This window comes from Canis lupus, chromosome 25 (genome assembly GCF_003254725.2).
Source record: "Canis lupus dingo isolate Sandy chromosome 25, ASM325472v2, whole genome shotgun sequence".
Lineage (NCBI taxonomy): Eukaryota > Metazoa > Chordata > Mammalia > Carnivora > Canidae > Canis > Canis lupus.
This window is the reverse complement of record NC_064267.1, coordinates 9,528,165-9,546,660: the sequence shown is the minus strand read 5'-3', so window position 1 is coordinate 9,546,660 and position 18,496 is coordinate 9,528,165. Positions and strand designations below refer to the sequence as shown.

Sequence of the window (18,496 nt, the reverse complement as noted above, 5' to 3'; positions counted from 1 at the left end):
GTAGATGCTCTTCTTTACGAGCACCTACCCAGCTGAGCCAGCAGCCAACAAGACAGGAACTGTGCCAGCCCTCCTGGAACTGACAGCCCTACTTCAAAATGTTACCACACCATCTGAACAACGTCTCAATCAACTAAGTAATTTGAATTGCATTTTGACTCCCTCCCTGCTTTTTATTTTTATTTTTTAAAGATTTTATTTATGTATTCATGAGAGACGCAGAGAGAGAGAGAGAGTCAGAGACATAGGCAGAGGGAGAAGCAGGCTCCATGCGGGGAACCAGAGGTGCAACTCCATCCTGGGACCCCGGGATCACAACCTGAGCCAAAGGCAGATGATCAGTTGCTGAGCCTCCCAGGCATCCCTTACCCTGCTTTTAAAATAAAACTGGAAAATAGAAATCTAGTGCACAAGGATTTGCCTATAGATAGTGATCCAACACCTCTGGATTTTGGGAGTCCAGAATTTGGAGTGGGGGTGGGGTGAGGGGAATATGGCTACCACATCTATTGACCCCACTGGAGAAGTCTGTGGGTCATAGAGTTGTCCGAGGTTCTCATCAGCTCCCTCATTGCCCATGAGCACCTGTTTCTTTGGAGATGTGTGTCAGGAGAGTAAGGATCTGGATGGATCAGCAGAACCAAACTGAGTGGAAAGGAGAGACAGGGTTCAGTCTCATCACAGAATTTACAGGTCAGGGGACATTCTTTCACACCATGGACTTTCTCAAGGAAAAGATATTTGAGTGTTTGCCCTGTTTTGATCATTTTTTGTTAGAAGTCATACTAGATCAGTTCAAGTTAGCAAGGGGACACCTCTACAGAGTAAAATCATGCATACATTGATGGTACAACATCATGTACTTAAAGCAGCCCTAATTTTGGTGAATAGAATTTTTAAATCCTTTTATAAAAAATTGGAAGACTTATTTGTACTGGGTGTGAGCTTAGATTGCAACTGTAATTTTGATCAGCTTTATTATGAGTGTATTTTGCTAATTTCTCTCTTAAAAATCTTCTTAAAAAAAAAATCTTCTTCAGGCTTTCTCTTAACTCTCGAGTGGTGCCAGAAGGGTATTATTTTACATGTCTAGCTAAAATTGGGTCCTGGAAAAGAATCTAGAGTAGATGATGATGATGGTCATCTGACAATTTATGTTACTTACCTGCCTGCCTTCCTCCCTGGAATTAAGAGACCAGAAACTTTATAATAGAAATCCACATTTCTGAGCCCTCAAGAGGAAAAATAACAGTTTTAGGAATTTCTTTGTACTTCTGAAAACCGGTAGAAGCTACTCCTGGAAGTCTACTCCAGTGAAATCCCAACATGCTGCACCTAGCAGCAGGTTGCCTACCTCTAGAGAACATGATTCCAGATTTTCTTTCCCTGGAACATGGCTCCAAAGGGGCTGTTCCATCACAAAGGAAATGCTTTGCCTGGGTGCTCAGTAAGTCTTGTTCATCAAGGAAATGCTAACAGTTGTAGAAAACGTTCCCTGGAACAGGTCCTCCAGACCCAGTTACATGGGAGGTCCTGTTGGAGCTGAGGAAGTTACCCTGCATCTGTCATCATCCCTCCCGTGTGCTGTCCCCTAGCCTGCCAAAGCATGACTAGACCATCACCAAACTCCTACATCATATCACAGGCTCCTGGGCAAGTCCATGTAGTTATCACTTGCTTTACTCTTGTTTACGGGTTTAAATGAAAAGAAGAAAAGTCACATATTAAACTCTCACATGAGCGTTTATGCATTCTTTTTTTTCATCTTTTCATCCTATTTGATGGTGGAGGCATGAGAGCTAGTAAAGATATATTTTGAGATTTGTCTTTGTACCAGAAGTTTCTTAATACTTTTTCCCATTAAAAGAAGAGATATTTATAATAACACAAAACAGAAATGTTCTTATGATTTTAGTGAGGTTTTATTTTAAAAAAAATTTTTTAAAGATTTTATTTTTTCATGAGAGACACAGAGAAGAGAGGCAGAAACACAGGCAGAGGGAGAAGCAGGCTCCCTGTGGGAAGCCCGATGAGGGACTCAATCCTGGAACTCCTGAGCCAAAGGCAGATAGATGCTCAACCACTAGGTTGAGGTGCTCAAGCCACCCAGGCACCCCTTTAGTGAGGTTTTAAACAGTATTATTATTAACAACCTACTAAGACTGCCTGGTCTTAAAGGTGAGAAAAAATTAGATTTGGCTTAACAATGAAGACACAACAAAAAATAACAGTAAACAAATTGTATCTCTCTTTTTTTCTAGTTAGTTGATCTTAACTGTAATTCTTTAAAAACCCTCAGGACCTTAATGTTTAATTAAAAAAAAAACTTTAAGTATTATACTTATAATAGAGCTATGGTACAATAACATATGTCTAATTTTAAAAAATAAAATCAATTTTATTTCTAATGGTCCATTTTAATTATCCATAGAAGCTCAGTGCATAAAAATTCATGACATAAAGTTTTGGAATGTTGATCTCTAAAGTTTAGGTTCTTAAAAGAAACACAAAAATTATACTTTACTTTTCAGATTTGGTCTGTATAGTAAAGTCCAATCCTCATCAATGTACGAAATGGATTCCTATGGGATTGACTAGAAAATGAGCTTTCTATAATTAATCCAATTTTGTGTTGACTTGTTGGTCACCATTCAGTAAGACACGTACTCTCCAGAAAAACTGTTGATCTATGTCTTGGTCTTAAATGAAATGTGAAAATACAGTTTGCCTTATTTAAGGAAAAGAATTCTGATACAAAGGATTAATTAATAAGTTTTGGAAATTATGTCAATTATGTGTAGGAACATACAATGAATACTATGAAATGAAAAGCAAGAAAGCTCTAGTGCTTTTGTAAAATTTTCAGTTTTTTCACGCATTCCAATTGATCTACACATTCTCTTTTTGCAGTCCTGCAATTACTTGAATATAAAAGCCCTTTCTGTTAATCTTCAACCTGAAAAGTAGTAAAATAACAGAAGTATAAAGGGGAATGGACATTTCAACCCAATGGCTCTTCAGGCTTTTCAAGCTTTTCATCTGCTGGCTTTTGAAGGTTTACCCCTTTCACAATTTCCCCCATTGCTGTAGGCTCGAACCTTTATAAAACCTTAGAAGCCATGACCCTACTCTGTATCCCTTATATGTAAAAATTGTCTGAATAGCCTTTTTAAGAAGTTATTACATTTGGGTGAAAACTTTCCAAAGGCAGCTTGGTTAAATCCCCTAAATTTGGCTCATGCTTTGATTCAGCAGTTTCATGTTGAGGAATATATTCATATCCCACAAAATAATCATGGGCACAAAGGTATGGGTATAACGTCATCTTAGCCTTATTCATGATGGTAAAAAATCAGAAATGACACAAATGTCAGAATATGGGATGTACTGGTCATTTATGGTATTTTACATCCATTCAGTGGGATACCGTGCAGCTATTAAAAATAATGCAGTGCAAAATAAGAATATACAATGACATAAACTTTTTTTAAAGAGAGACTATTAAGCAGAAAAAGTGTATAAATAGAATGTTTACAAACATATTGCCATTTTTGTAAAACAAAATATATACAATTTACCAAAAAATAACCCAATTTAAAAATGGGCAAGGGACTTGAATTAGTTTTCCAAAGAAGGTATACAAATGGCCAACAAGCAATGAAGAGATGCTCAGCATCATTAATAATTAGGGAAATGAGAACCAAAACCACAATGGTATCACTTCACACCTAGTAGGATGGCTGTTATTAAGAAAGAAGGAAAGAAAGAACAAACTAATCAACCAAACCAGCTCAGTAGCCAAACACAGAAGTGTTGATGAGGTTGTGGAGAAATTGGAACACTAATACATTACTCTAGGGAATGTAAAATGGTTCGGCTGCTGTGGAAGAGTTTGGTGATCCCTCTTAAGTTAAACATAGAATTACCATATGAGCTAGCAAGTCCACTCCTAGCTATATGCCCTAAAGAACTGAAAATAGGGATTCAAACAAATGTGTGTCCATGTATGTATGTTCATAGTAGCACTAGTCACGATAACTAAAAGGGGACAACAGGCCAAGTTGTCCATCACTGGATGAGTGAATAAATGAATTGTGATACATATAAATCAGGGAATATTATCCAGCTGGAATGGAATACTGATACATATTACAACGTGGACAAACATTGAAAACATTATGCTAAGTGACAAAAGCCAGACACAAAAGGCCATGTATGATTGAATTAATAAGAAATATCAAGAATAGGTAAATCCGTAGAGATGATGCAGATCAGTTTCTGCCAAAGGCTCTAGGGGAGGAGGAAATTAATAGGTATGAAACCTCCTTTCGGGGTGATGATGTTTGGAACTAGACTGAGGGGGTGGTCGCACAATATTGTGAATCTACTGTCACTGAATTGTTCATTTCAAAATGGCTAATATTATGTGATGTAAATCTCCCCTCAATTTGTAAAATTATATATAATAGATATTAAATTAAAACTACCTATATCATATATAAAAAGCTACAAGGGCACACAGTACTAGTCTAATAGGAGATTTTTATTTTCATGTTATCTTTCAGTGAAAGATAATTTCATTCATAATAAGGGTAAACAGTCTTTCAGAAGTTACCATAGTATGTAGTGTATTGCAATCCTTCCTTCTGTCTGTGTTTAAGTTCATGCTGCGATTCTAAGGACACATTAGCAGCACACATTCTTCTAATCCTTCCCAGCTCTTTAGAATCAGGTAGCTTATACGTTCCTGTGATTGGCAATATTTTTGTTTTGTTTGGAAGTGTTAAGTCCAAGAAAATAGAAGGTGAAGGGCCTGAGAAGAATCACACTGATAGAATGTGCTGGCTATGCTTGCATATCAACTGTAGCCATTGCAGGAGAACCCAGGCATGAAAGGAAGGAGTAAAGAGGAAGTCTTCCAACTCCTTCTCATGGTCCTAAAGGAAAAGGGAAGGAACTCACACTTTGCACCTACTGTGAACCTGGCGCTGCAAGATTTTTTTTAAAGATTTTATTTATTCATGAGAGACAGAGACAGAGAGAAGCAGAGACACAGGAAGAGGGAGAAGCAGGCAGGACTTGATCCCAGGTCTCCAGGATCAGGCCCTGGGCTGAAGACGGTGCTAAACTGCTGAGCCACCCAGGCTGCCCTGCAAGATTGTTTTGATGTTGCTTTTGGTCCTCCAGCAAGCCTCGGAATCTCTATGGACTTCTTTGCCACTTGTTTGCCAAAATGCACAGGGACTGCAAGAGCCCTTGGAGCCTTTTACCACTCATGTGCTATGAGCCTGCACTGGTGCTATACTTTATTCTATTGAAGGCCCCCAAAGCAATGGCATCTTTTGGTCCTCTTGTAAAAAAAGGGCTATCTTCTCTGGTCTGCCTCCCTGCTTCTCAGCCTGGGTGTGCCTAGCCTTTCACTATGCCCAAATCCCAGGAAGGCCTACTCCAGATGGCAGGGCAAGGCCTGAGTCTCCCTGAAGTTCGGGTTGGGAGTGGGGTGGGCACTGGATGTCCTGGCTCTGAGTAACCTTTAATCTTAACTCTTCACACCTTCCTGGGCATTACACTGACACCTGAAGGCCTGTAGTAATTAAGCTGTTTTCCTTTTTCTTTCTTTCTTTCCTTTCTTTCTTTCTTCTTTCTTTTCTTTCTTTCTTTCTTTCTTTCTTTCTTTCTTTCTTTCTTTCTTTCTTTCTTTTTTCTTTCTTTCTTTCTTTTCTTTCTTTCTTCTTTCTTTCTTTCTTTCTTTCTTTCTTTCTTTCTTTCTTTCTTCTTTCTTTCTTTCTTTCTTTTTTTTAAGATTTTATTTATTTTAGGGAGAGAGAGAGAGATAGCGAGCACAAGCAGGAGAAGTGGCAGACAAAGGGAGAGGGAGAAGCAGGCTTCCCACTAGCAGGGAGCCCAATTCAAGGCTTGATGCCAGGACCCTGGGACCATGACCTGAGCTGACTGCGGACACCCAACCAACTGAGCCACCCATACATCCCGCTGTTTTTCTTTACCTTTAGTAGGAGTATTCTCTCACACTCAAGTTATTTTGTTTTAGGACTTTCATTCTCTTACCTGGTTTTGTTCAGAACACTTTATGATTTCTAACTGAAACCCAATGAACAAAAATAAGGAAAGCCTGTAATGAGAGAGTCTATGTAACTCTAAGAGAGTAAGTTTAATTCCACTTTAAAGCCTCTTAATACAATTGCATTTATAAATACATTTGGAGTATGACCCTCTTCCTAAAGTACCCTCTCCAGCAAGGAGGTGAAGCAGTGATCAAGTTTATTCCATTTCAGGCAGATCCTAAATATCCATTTCACTTTTCAAAATAACATGTCATCCTTCTAATGCCCAGGATCTGGCCCACAGGATTCTTGACTACAATTTTGTAGCAGACCCCTCCCTTCCCAAAACTGCAGCGACTATAAAGATCGACACACTATCTTTGCTTAAAAAAAAAAGAAAAAAAAAAGCCCCCTGATAAAACTACCAGATACTTCCATTTAGGATGAAGGGTGCCAAAATGGGAAGGAAGCTTCTCATCTCTAACCAGTAGAGAACTTAAATATTTACTTTTGCAGTAACTTTTAAGACTCTGTTCAGTAGTTTAATAATCAATAGCCAATCCAAGAGGCTTTCAGTTCTGTTTCTGCCTTCTTGTATTTGGGTGGCTCTGAACAAACAACAGTATTTCAGTATTTGAATTTCTCATCTTTAAAAGATGGATAGTATTTCATGAACCCAAAGAATAACTGGTAAAAATCTTAATCTATCATAAAAATTGTTAAAATGTTTCATGGTTAAGTGTAACCTTTTGGGAGGGGGGTAATTTGTCAGTACCTGCCAAAAATTTTAAACATACTTATCTTTCAAGTTAGCAATTCTACTTAGAGATGTCTACAGACTTACTTATGCCTAAGAGGAATGTACAGATGCTCACAGCAGTAATTAGAAACACCAAAAACTAGGAACCATGAATGACCATCAGTAATGATCAAATAGATTATGGGGCATCATACTATTCAATGTCACTTATGTCTGAATTGTGTGACTAAGGAGAAAAATAAAACTAAGTACATCATAAAAATCTACAAGGATCTCTTTACCTCCCTTCATAGATTCTCTGGCCGTTACTGGCATTCAGCCTCCATACTGGGCCCCTGCCTACCATTCCCCTTGCGGCCACTTCCAGATCTCTATTAGGAATTCCTCATTTTCAGTGAGTGACCAATAAATTCAACTTACAGAGAAGGTCCAAACCAGTGGACATATCTAAAGGCCTGAGTGATTACACTTCCTCCTGGTTGACATGACCTACTTCAGACTGAGATATGGGAATTCAATGTTTGGTGTGGCATAGGAAATTATGCTTGTTATCCGGTGTTGTGTGGTATTTCTGTATCACGGTGCATGGCTAAACAGCAGCATTTCTAGAACTGAACCACATCTTTGCCTTTTAACTCCAGGGAGCAACCTGGCTCAGACCCAGGGAATTTCCCAAGTTGTGGCAAATGTTAGCACTACTGTTCAGTCTTTGCTATTAGAAGAGGATGAGAGAATGAACCAGCCTGCATCTTTTGTTGCATAGGTATCCAAACCATTTGCTGGCTTTTATGTAGTTTTAAAAGGCACTTCAGGTCATTTGACAAATGAAAAGACACCAATATGAAAAAAAGCTTGGACTTACCACTCTTATTAACAAAATAGCCTCATAACTAGCCGATGGTTCACAGCTGAAAGGTAATGCCAAGATATAGGCTGTATTTGATTTATGCATATTTGTAGTGATACCATCATATGCAAAAAGTGCCTGGCCCGTAGTGAAAAAGAGCTATTTCAGGCCCTTTCAGAGGGTATGTTGTACGGATCTGACCTGTATCCAAACTCTCATCATAGATTGTGATGCCAAACAAGGGAGTTGGCCATGTATTTCATTAAAAAAAAAAAAAAATTACTATTTTGTCGCTCCAGTGTAGTTTCCAATAAAGCTAGCTGCTACCCTAACATCTGAGCAATACTTAAAATTCTCTAAGCAGTGAGGGAAATATTTGTCAAATGGCCACTGCTACCCAAGTATTTTTCATCCCTGTGGTGCACAGGGCACAAAAAAACTTTTTTTTTAAGATTTCACTCTAAGAAAATGAGTAACTATAGCAAATATCAACACCTTGATGGAAGATTACAGCGACCAATCTGCCATAGTGCCCAACCTCTACAAAGGAAAGTTAGGGAATTGAGATTTAGTTAGGTTTTAAACCATATTGGTTTAACTGCCCAAAACTTAATACTAAAATTTATACTGGTTTGATTTAGAAAACCTTTATCCCCAGAGTATTGTAACTATTTCTGAACATTAAGATAGTTGCTATACATTAACTTTAACAAATCATCCCAAGGCTTTACACTAAACTACCTAAAATTTCAAGCCCTAGGGATACTGCGAGAACTAATACAGAGAACTGTATTAGTTTCCAGATTGAAGAGGTGGTTTTTTTTTCTGTCAAGATCTGAAGCCAGTTAACACAAAAAAACTCCATTCCCATTCTCAACATCTTAAGAAACTGGTAGTTGTCATGACACACTAAAGTTACAAGTTTCCTTGAGGCAGAATTCACTTTTAATTGGATCACTTACTAGCAACAGATGTTGACAGTTGTGCTATAGCTAGAAGCAGAAACATCCATGTAAGGATAGGGACTTGCTCCTCTGGACTAAAAACTTGCTTAATTTTTACACAATCATGGCCTTTCTATGGAGGTCCTCCATGGATTTAGAAAACTGATAGACTTATCATCACATTTTTTAATTGCACATGCCTTGTTTTGAAAAACTATCTTGTTTAACCCAGCATTCTGAAAGTAAATTTAATTTTTCTGCATCTATCTATATATATACATATAAATATATATATATATATATATATGTAAAATCCCCTGAGAACAGTTTGACAAAAATTGTTATCATTAACCTATTTATAAACCAAGTATTTTTACAGGGAAAAACTTTGCCAGACCTTATACTTGCTTAAATGGTGTTGCTAAGAGATACTACTGAAAATATGAAAATATGTATATAACAAAATCTTAAAATCTTAAGCGAAAGCCATTTAACTAATATTTAAAACCTCTGCAATTATTAGTTTATTAGTATCATCCAGGACTCAGATGTTCAGTATTCTTCCTGAAATTACATAAACAAATGCAAATGGAAAGAATCCAAGTCAAAATTATATAACAAAACAGCACTCCATCACAAAAGCGTGTAAAATTACAAGAACGCTATTTTAAAACACTGGCACTTTAAGAGAACGATAATCTCAAAAAACCACAAAATTGCCAAATTGTTCCCTAAACTGCTAAGTAGATAAACATGACTCTAATGAATGAGTTTGGGTTTTGTAAGAAAAATCAAATTCAAATCAGATAAATCATACTGAAATACCAAGTTTTAGGGGTCTTCTTCCTTTACGTCTATTTGACTTAAAGGAGCAAACTCTAATATAGGAAAATATACCTGATTTTAAATGTGGCATACATTTTAGAAGTTGGCCCAATTAATTAAAAATACCTTTAATGGAGAGTCAAGTTTCCTTAGAAATCCACATTTAGATAAATAGAAGACATTTACAGCCAGCACTTTTTTTTTTTTTTTTCTGTTTTCCAGAGCCTTTGCTGGGACTAATGTCAACAAAACATTTAATATGGCAGTCTTGTATTTTAAGCTCACGCTTTTGGGGATACATTCTCAGGTCTTCTTTAATGTGGGAACTGCAAATATAACTGCCATTACATGGTAATGGGAGTTAAAGAATGTAGAGTCCTCATGTAAAGATTAGAACATACTTTTCTTAGTCCTTCAAGGACAGACTTTCAAAATGATTGATTCTACTAATCCCATGCTGTGAATAGACTGGTTACTCTTCACTTTATAAATGTGACCGGGCTATGTGAGATCTGGTATCAATTGATCAAGATTTGAGTTTCAGTTATGGATGAAAACTGTCTCAATTCAACTTTTATTACCCTCATCATGAGTATGCAGGGTGCAGACAAAAGCTTTCTATCAGCTAACTATATGAAAAGATAAACACTGTAATAATCCATGTGATCCAAAATGGGCAAAAGCAAGACTAGCTTCCCCTCAAGAAGAAAAATTTCAGACCTATGAAAAGGACAACAATACTAATAAAAAAAATTGTATTTACTTAGAAGCATTCAGAATGTCAACAAAACAGCTGCAACTTTTTTTTTTTTTTGCAATTACAGAGTGGTATTCAGTTAACAGAACAACAATTATTTCGTAGAAGCTGCATCAGAGACAACTGAAGATGAAAAAACTACCATCCCCATATATAACTAATTTGTGCTGTGCACCAACAAGAACCTGCTTTAAATTTCCATGCCAATTTACAACCCCCATACTGTACCAGGCAAGGTTAGTGGCTATTGAAAATACCACCAGGACAGGGCTATCTAAAGACACATTCGGTAGTGTGTTAACTATACAAAAAAAGACACTGTACAGTTTAAAAACAAATCTTACACAGCCTTACATTTCAATTTTTTTCTTTAAAAGGAGTGAGTTGTGTACAGGGGGGTTAAATGCTTTATAGACAAGAAAAAAAAAACTGCGCTAGAACCAACTTATTCATCATCATCATCTTCTTCTTCATCTTCATCTTCTTCATCTTCTTCCTCCTCCTCATCCTCTTCATCCTCCTCGTCTTCCTCCTCTTCCTTCTTTTTCTTGCTCTTTTCAGCCTTGACAACTCCCTTTTTTGCCGCATCAGGCTTTCCTTTAGCTCGGTACGCAGCAATATCCTTCCAAGATAAAGGCAGGAGAAAGTGGAAGAAAAGACAAAACAGTTAAGTAAGGGGAGAAAGAAAAGTAACACTGAATTTGAGGAAAACTCAAGGAAAACATCAAGATCTCAATTACACAAAAATACCATGTATCTATACACTCACCCCAATTCCGTATGTAAGTAGGACTGAGGAAAGCAAATAAAAATACTAGGAGATAGTTGCAATTAATGATCTATAACTCATGGAATGACACGCTCTAGTTTTTGCAGTGTTATGCCTCACTGAAGTACAATTATGTATCACATCCTAACTTTATTAAAACTAGAATGTAGACTTTGATTAAAGGGTAGACACTGCCACCTTCTGAATGCAAAACAGCATTCTACAGGTTTATATCAGACCCTAATTCACAACAGAAAATTTTGTCTTAAAAAAAAAAAAAAAGGTAATTTGCCAGTAAGCATGCAGTCATGTTCAGAAACATCTACAAATCAACATTTTCCCAGATAACTAAATAAGCTAAAATGCAACTTAATATTCCAACTCAAAGTATAGGAGCCATAGCTTTCTCTTTATCAACTTACTACATAGATCAACAGACTTTTAACTTTTCTTTTTAATTAAATTGGGATTTTTGTTATTTAAGTAAAGTAAGTGTTTTAGGGTAGGTTTACGAAGGATACAGTCTGTATTACTTTGCCCAGAATATATTTATGATGCATGTCTTATAATTTAACGTAGGTAATCATCTGACTCAAAGTGACCACCAAAATTTTCACAAATTTGGAAGTACTAGAGAACGCAAACAACCAGCTCAAGTGTATGCCTTTGAACCCAATTAAAAAAAGAAAAGTAACAATTTGATCTTTTGTACTCTTTGAAAGATGGAAAAGAATTAAGACTACAGTCACTAGCATACTGAATGTAGTTGTTAATCTAAAAACTGCATTACACCCCAAACTTACTTAGAATTCCACAAGAAAATGAGAAATTGAAATGAGCTACCAAGAACAATCTACATCTGACATACCTTTTCATCACTGCACCGAACAAATCCATACTTCTTACCTTTTCATATTTTTCCTTCAGCTTAGCAGCCTTCTTTTCATAAGGCTGCTTGTCATCTGCAGCAGTGTTATTCCACATCTCTCCCAGTTTCTTTGCAACATCACCAATGGATAGGCCGGGATGCTCTCCTTTGATTTTTGGGCGATACTCAGAACAAAACAAGAAAAAGGCCGAGCTAAAAAGAAATTTAATTTTAGGATTTTAAGTTTACTATCTAATTGTACTGTTCTATAAAAGCCGCTTCTAATTTCTACCAGGTACCCAACAGGGTGTGGATATTGTATGCCTAATGTCCTTCATAACCAAAGTTTAATTTGCAGCTATTTAACTTATCAACTAGCTATTACTACTTGAATGTGTACTATTGATAAATGTTAAAGCTCCAGAAACAGCTCTGCAAATCACTAAGTATTTCAGATAGATATTTCTAAACAAAAGAATGTTACATTTAGAAGATATATTAAGTGAAGGAGGCAAGTGTCTAATCCAAACGCTCCGGCTAAAAACTCCCATTCGACAGGAATTTTACTTGCAATATTCAAATATACCAATGTGAGACACTTACCAGGTAAGAAACTTTGATTTTACACTCTAAACCCACAAGGTGGCTTGCTAAAATTTCTATCTTATTCCAATGCAAAACCCTCCTTGAAAATAAAAAAAAAAAAAACCCTCCTTGGCAAGATACTTACGGAGGCCTCTTGGGTGCATTGGGATCCTTGAACTTCTTTTTTGTTTCCCCTTTAGGGGGGATATAAGTTTTCATTTCTCTTTCATAACGGGCCTTGTCCGCCTTAGCCATGTCTTCAAATTTTCCTTTCTCTTTAGCAGACATGGTCTACAAAAGAATTATTTGTAAACTTAAGTAGATAATGAAATCTTAAATTGTCCTCAAAGTATTGAAGTATAAAGACTAAAACTACTCTCTTTGCTAGTTATCCTGCAGCCTGTTCTAAACATCACTACTCATGTTATGCAAATGGCACCCACGCTTTTAAAAAATCTTAATTTGGATTTAACATTTAAAAAAATCACCTCCTTAATACTTTTCAAGCCCCCTTACCTTCCACCTTTCTGAGCACTTCTTAGAAAACTCTGAGAAGTTGACTGAAGCATCTGGGTGCTTCTTCTTGTGCTCCTCTCGGCAAGTTTGCACAAAGAATGCATATGATGACATTTTGCCTCTCGGCTTCTTAGGATCTCCTTTGCCCATGTTTAATTATTTTCTAAAAAGAGATAAAGTAATGTTTGACGTTAGCAATGAAATTATGGCACTTTAAGAGCACTTCAACTTCGTGGGGGAGTGAATGAAAACCAAAGTATTGATTATTTAACATAGCAGTGACATTAGCCTCCTAAACAATCCTAAACAAGAAAATGGCAGTGATGGCCAATTCCTAGAAGAGGCTATGCCAAGCAAAACAAAACAACAACAACAACAACGACGACAAAAAAACCAGTCCTTCAGTGTGAGCTCAAAAAAGTGTAGACACAAGGGCATCCTCATACGGTATTCGTTACTCATCTGCCTGTATCTGCTCCAAATGAACACCTAACCGGTCACTTAGAAACTTTTTAAACGTACAAAACCATGTTTAATCCCCAAAACCAAAGACCACAAAACTAACGCTGCCGGCTCGAGGATCTGCATCACAGAAGGAATACACATGGACAGGGGCTCTGTGGGTAGACTTTTTCCAAATCATGGGCCTAAGTCACCGTCTACCTGAAGTTTTCCCAATAGGGACTTTTAAAAATACTCTCTGCACAAAACTTTGCTGGGAGGAGGGAGGCGTAGGAAGCTCCGGCTCGGACCCAGGCCGGGGGGTGGCGGCGGTATTTGTGCGGCTGCCACCGCGAGGCAGCCTCGTTTCCTATCGGTTTGGCCCCGAGATGTATTTCAGTTCTGACTAAACACGTCCGGTCTGAAGTTTCTTCGAGTAAACAAGGATGAGGGACAAAAGCCACTCCTGCTCGCTGCTCTGCCTGCCCCCCCCCAGCCACCAGGGGAGTATTTTTTTAATAATCTGTGGAAGTCGGGGCGCCGCTCGAGGCGGGCGCCGCACACCTTCCCGCCACTCGGCCCCCACCCCCCGAACTTCGGTGGCGGCGGCGCGGCCGAGCCGCCGCGGGGCCGCGGCCCAGCCTCCAGGCCTCGGGCCGCCCGCGCCGGCCCCGCCACGTGCGCCCGCCCGTCTGCCCGCCGGCGCAGGCCCCGCAGGCCTCCCCCATTTTGTCAGCTCGGCGGAGGGAGAAGCCCCGCTCGAAATGGGGGCTGGCTCCGCCCGCGGCCGCCGGGGCCGCCGCGCACGGAATGGCCGCTGCGCGTCTTCCCCGCCTGCGCCGCCGCCGCCGCCGCCGCGAGGGCGAGCGCGAGCGAGAATATGGCTCCTTCCCTTTGTGTGTGTGTGTGTGTGTGTGTGTGTGTGTGAGCGAGTGTGTGAGTGTGAGCGCAGGCGGGCGGGGTGCGCGCCGCGCTCTGGCGCACACACTCGGCCATTACAGCCGGGGGGGAGGGGCGGGGGGCGCGCGGGCCCGGACCCTCCCCCTCCCGGCCCGCGGGGGAGGGGGCCGCCCCGGGAGGCGCCCACCGGCCCGCCGCTCCCCGGCCCCCTCGGCGTGGGCCCGCGCGCCCCGGCCGCCCCCGCACGGAGAACGCGGGGCTGGTTAGAGAGGAAAAAAAAGTTGCCTCGGAACTGCTGCGCCCAGGTCCCCCGCCCGCTCCCGCCCGCCTTGTTTTCTCTCCAGCCAGCAGCGCCGGGCCGAGTCAGCCATGTTCCAGCGAGCGCAGCGGCGCCGCTCCCCCCGCCGCCGAGCCGCCGCCGCCGCCGCCGCCGCCACCGCCGCCGCCGCGCCCGGGCACAGGCCGGCGGGCTCGGCCCCGCGCCGCCGCCCCCGGCCCACCGCGCCGCCTCGCCCGCAGCGCCCGCCCGCCCGCCCGCCCGCCCGCGCTCGCCGCCGGCGCCCGGCTCTCTGCGGCGGCCAATGCAGCCCGTGGAAGCGCCGCCGCCTGCCCGCCTGTCCGCCCGCCCGCCTGCCCTCCCGCCGCCGGCCCCGCCGCCCGCCGCCCCCCGCGCACGCCGGCCGCTCGAACACTCGGCCCGGGGGCCCAAAACACGTTGAAAAAATTTTTTTTAATTAAAAAAAATTTTTTTTGCGCCAGTCAGCGCGGACGCCGCCGGGGGTGGAAACTCGCGGGGCTCGGGGTTCGCAGCGCCTCAGGCAGCCTGTGGGCCGGGGTTCCGGCGCGGGGCAGGGCTCCCGGCGCCCGAGAAGAGGCTCGCTCCGTGCGCAGTTCCCCCCACGGTCCCCCCTCATTTGCCTTTGTGTGGATCCTGACCCGCCGGCTCCCGGCCGCGGGGATCCGGCCACCGCGCGGGGTGGGGAGCTGCCGGAGGCGCTCTCCCCGCCGCGGCGCTGCCCCAGACTCACCCTCAGCGAGGCACAGAGTCGCCCAGTGCCCGTCTGGCTCTCACTTGCCCCGGCGCTGTCTCTATGGAGCTCAATGTACTGCAATGGCTGTGAGAGCGGGAGCCAGACGCAGCCTCCTCACTCTCTCCGCTCTGTAACATTACTCTCCAGCCAGCGCGGCTCCTATTGGCTACCGCCAACTCACGGGGCATCGCTCATTGGCCCGATACCTCCCATTGTCCTGACCAGAGCCCGTTTGCTATTGGCTGTCTCCGGGGACACGTCATCAAGGATTGAAACAGCGCGCAAATCTGAATGTGTGTGTATGCCGGGCAAAGAGGCTGAGGCGGGAGAGGCAGAGGCAGAGGCAGCAGCTGCTACGGGAAAGCAGAGCTCTATGGTGTATGTGTGCATGTGTCTAACCCAAGCCAGCCCCACACCGGAGCGGCCGCCGGAGCGAAAAGTGCCTGACTTTTCCACAAGTGTCCCCAACTCCTCAGGCAAAAGAGACACTCACAGGCCTCCCCCCCCCTTCTTACCCCAAACTCACTTCCAAAGCCATTGAAATAAGAGGCCCCAGAATTTTAACAGACCTTCAAAAGTGAGTGCGACAGTTTGAGATCACGTCCCCTGAAAATTGGGGTATCGGCTAGTGCAGAGGGGCAAAGGCAGCCAAGATTCGAGCCCCTCAACAGCATATGGTTGCATTACACTTGAGATCTCTGGAAAGGTAGGGCTTTTCCTGCAGCAAAGTGACATGATCCAGTCAGCCGGTTTTAAAATACCCCATTTCTGGGCTCATAAGCCGTAACGTCAAGCTTGCTGAGCAGCTGAAATCTTGACTCACTGAACAGGCATTCAGTTTCACTCTTTTTCTTGGTTTGATCGAGTTTCACAGCATGTCTAGAACTTTTTATTTAAATACAAAGCACTGTCTTAACTTCCTGGAAATCAAATAATTATCCCATGTAATTAAAGCACAGCTACTTCGTTTTGATATGGGGTACTCTAGCAGGAAATGTTTGTGAGGGCCTGCTAGAATTAGCAAATTCATTAGAGACCACATTTTTGCCTGTTTGGCTATTTTATTTGACTTGGTGTGGATTACTGTTATAATCAAACGAATCCTTGTGATGCTATCTTTCTCTCCCATCACACCACTTAGTGCATCCATGTAACTGCTCTAGGATTACAGCAGTTGTACGTATATTGTTACCCGGAGGATTAGATGCAGGCAGAGAGTGCATATGCCCAAATCCACAGGCTGTGGTTTCTCTAACTCGCCAAGCTGGCTGGTATTAATAGACATACTTACTATGTCTGTAAAGAAAATGTACTAGCTATAATGGTCAGTTCTGAAGACTATAGTTCTATTGGTCTTTTATGAAACGATTATCTATTCCTCCTTAGCCTAAGCAGACCACACCCCTGTTCAGTTATAACAGACTTCCCCTTTTTCACTCTCTAATGGTGTGTTTATAATACTTCTAAATCCACCAGCCAATTCCTCCCAATGTAATAGATCAAAGTTAAAAACAAATCATTTTATTATGTTAATTCATTTCTTGTATCTACTCAAAGCATCCATAACCTAATGTATTTGCTCCCATTTATTAAACTGTTTGAGAATAGGCTTAGATAACCTTTCGTGACCTATGGTTTTAATGCTTACTCCTTTTTTTTTAAAAAAATACATGACTGGTCTCAGGGATTATAGTCTCACTGAGTGGACAATACATGGCACATGCATATGAAAATGAGTATAATATTAAAGGATATATAAACTAGTATAACGTATGAGCGCTATTTAAAAAGTAAACATCTCAAGGTAGCTTTTATATTATTATCTTCACATGTATTTACTCTTGTCTACTTTCCCTATGTTTTGCGCTCTATTCAAATCTAGACATTTACTTCAATTCTGCTTCACATTCTCAGGGCCTATATTACAAAATATTCATAAAAATTGTTGACGTTTTAAATGGCATCCATGATACTAAAATTTGACTATTATTTGAAGACGTTACCACCAATATTTTGCAGGAGCAATGTTGGATTTGCTTTGTCCCAACCACACACTTTTACCAGTTTTCTCTAATAGCTTGCTTCCCAGGCTAAGTTCACGATCACAGAACCACAGGAAAGCAATGAGCCCACACAGGTTTCTATTTAAGCAGAATGATATGGTGAGGGATAGACACTGGGTTCAACTAGAACTGGGTTCAAATCCCAGCTGTGCTACTTAGCTGTATAATTGTAGGCAAGTTTTTTTTTAAATCACTTTGTGCTTCAATTCTCTCAGCTATCAAATGGAGGTGATCACAGGGTTGTAAAGATTAAACTTTTTGTTCAAAGGTTTCAGATTATGTCATGCTGATCCCTTCAAACCCATGACTTAGAAAACATCAAGTGCAATTAAACTTGATTTTTTTCTCGATTATTTTAATTTTATATGAGGGCAGTGGTTGCAAATCTAATTAAGCTTTTTTTTTTTTTTTAAATCCTAGTCTCAATACTAATTTTCATTCATTCTAGTGATGATGCCTTTACATATTCCTAAGTGTAACAGAAGCCACGTCAGAGAGAAGAATATAAAAAGTTCCACTTATAGGCACAGAATTTCTCATATTTGTTTTTTCCATGATTTAGGCAGGGAAGGAAATTTTTTTTTTTAAATTTATGATAGTCACAGAGAGAGAGAGAGAGGCAGAGACATAGGCAGAGGGAGAAGCAGGCTCCATGCACCGGGAGCCCGACGTGGGATTCGATTCTGGGTCTCCAGGATCGTGCCCTGGGCCAAAGGCAGGCGCTAAACCACTGCGCCACCCAGGGATCCCGGGAAAGAAATTTTTAAGTAAATCCTAAACTTCTAGCTCTAATTCCGCAACCTTGATGTTCACTTATTCATGATGTTAAACCCCTTCCTTCTTTAACACGAGTCCACCAGGAATTGGCATATATTTTACTTTAGAGTTAGTGGGTGTTTTGTCCTAAATTACAAAGATAGCTAATTCAAAAAGACTGACACTCTCTCCCTACCTGATTTAGCTGACTGAATTACAGATCTTCATTAATATAGTTTATATCCTTCCTGAAGCCGCCTCAATCTCCTCTAGGACAGGTGAAACCCCTCTCTTCTGCAATCCCATAATATTCTGCACATTAATTACTGTGTTCACAAGTGCACTTATCCAGTTATATGCCTGTTTGTCCTA

At 41.2% G+C, this 18,496-nt stretch overlaps 1 protein-coding gene across 7 annotated transcripts in view; it reads right to left on the bottom strand.

The window, feature by feature from the left end:
* Window positions 1-9,113: 9,113 nt before the first annotated feature.
* Window positions 9,114-18,496, bottom strand: part of HMGB1 (high mobility group box 1) — a 127,794-nt gene continuing 118,411 nt past the window's right edge. For 5 of the 7 annotated variants that reach the window (XM_049101319.1, XM_049101318.1, XM_035719954.2 and 2 more), the window contains 4 exons: window positions 12,934-13,096; window positions 12,563-12,708; window positions 11,871-12,045; window positions 9,114-10,817 (listed from right to left, as the gene is read on the bottom strand). In XM_049101319.1, the coding sequence (XP_048957276.1) occupies window positions 10,641-10,817; window positions 11,871-12,045; window positions 12,563-12,708; window positions 12,934-13,083 (648 nt within the window). In that variant the 5' untranslated portion in view covers window positions 13,084-13,096 and the 3' untranslated portion in view covers window positions 9,114-10,640. Of the gene's footprint in view, window positions 10,818-11,870; window positions 12,046-12,562; window positions 12,709-12,933; window positions 13,097-13,596; window positions 14,023-15,302; window positions 15,444-18,496 lie in introns of those variants that run through there. The other 2 variants (XM_025462584.3, XM_035719963.2) reach the window with 2 other exon arrangements.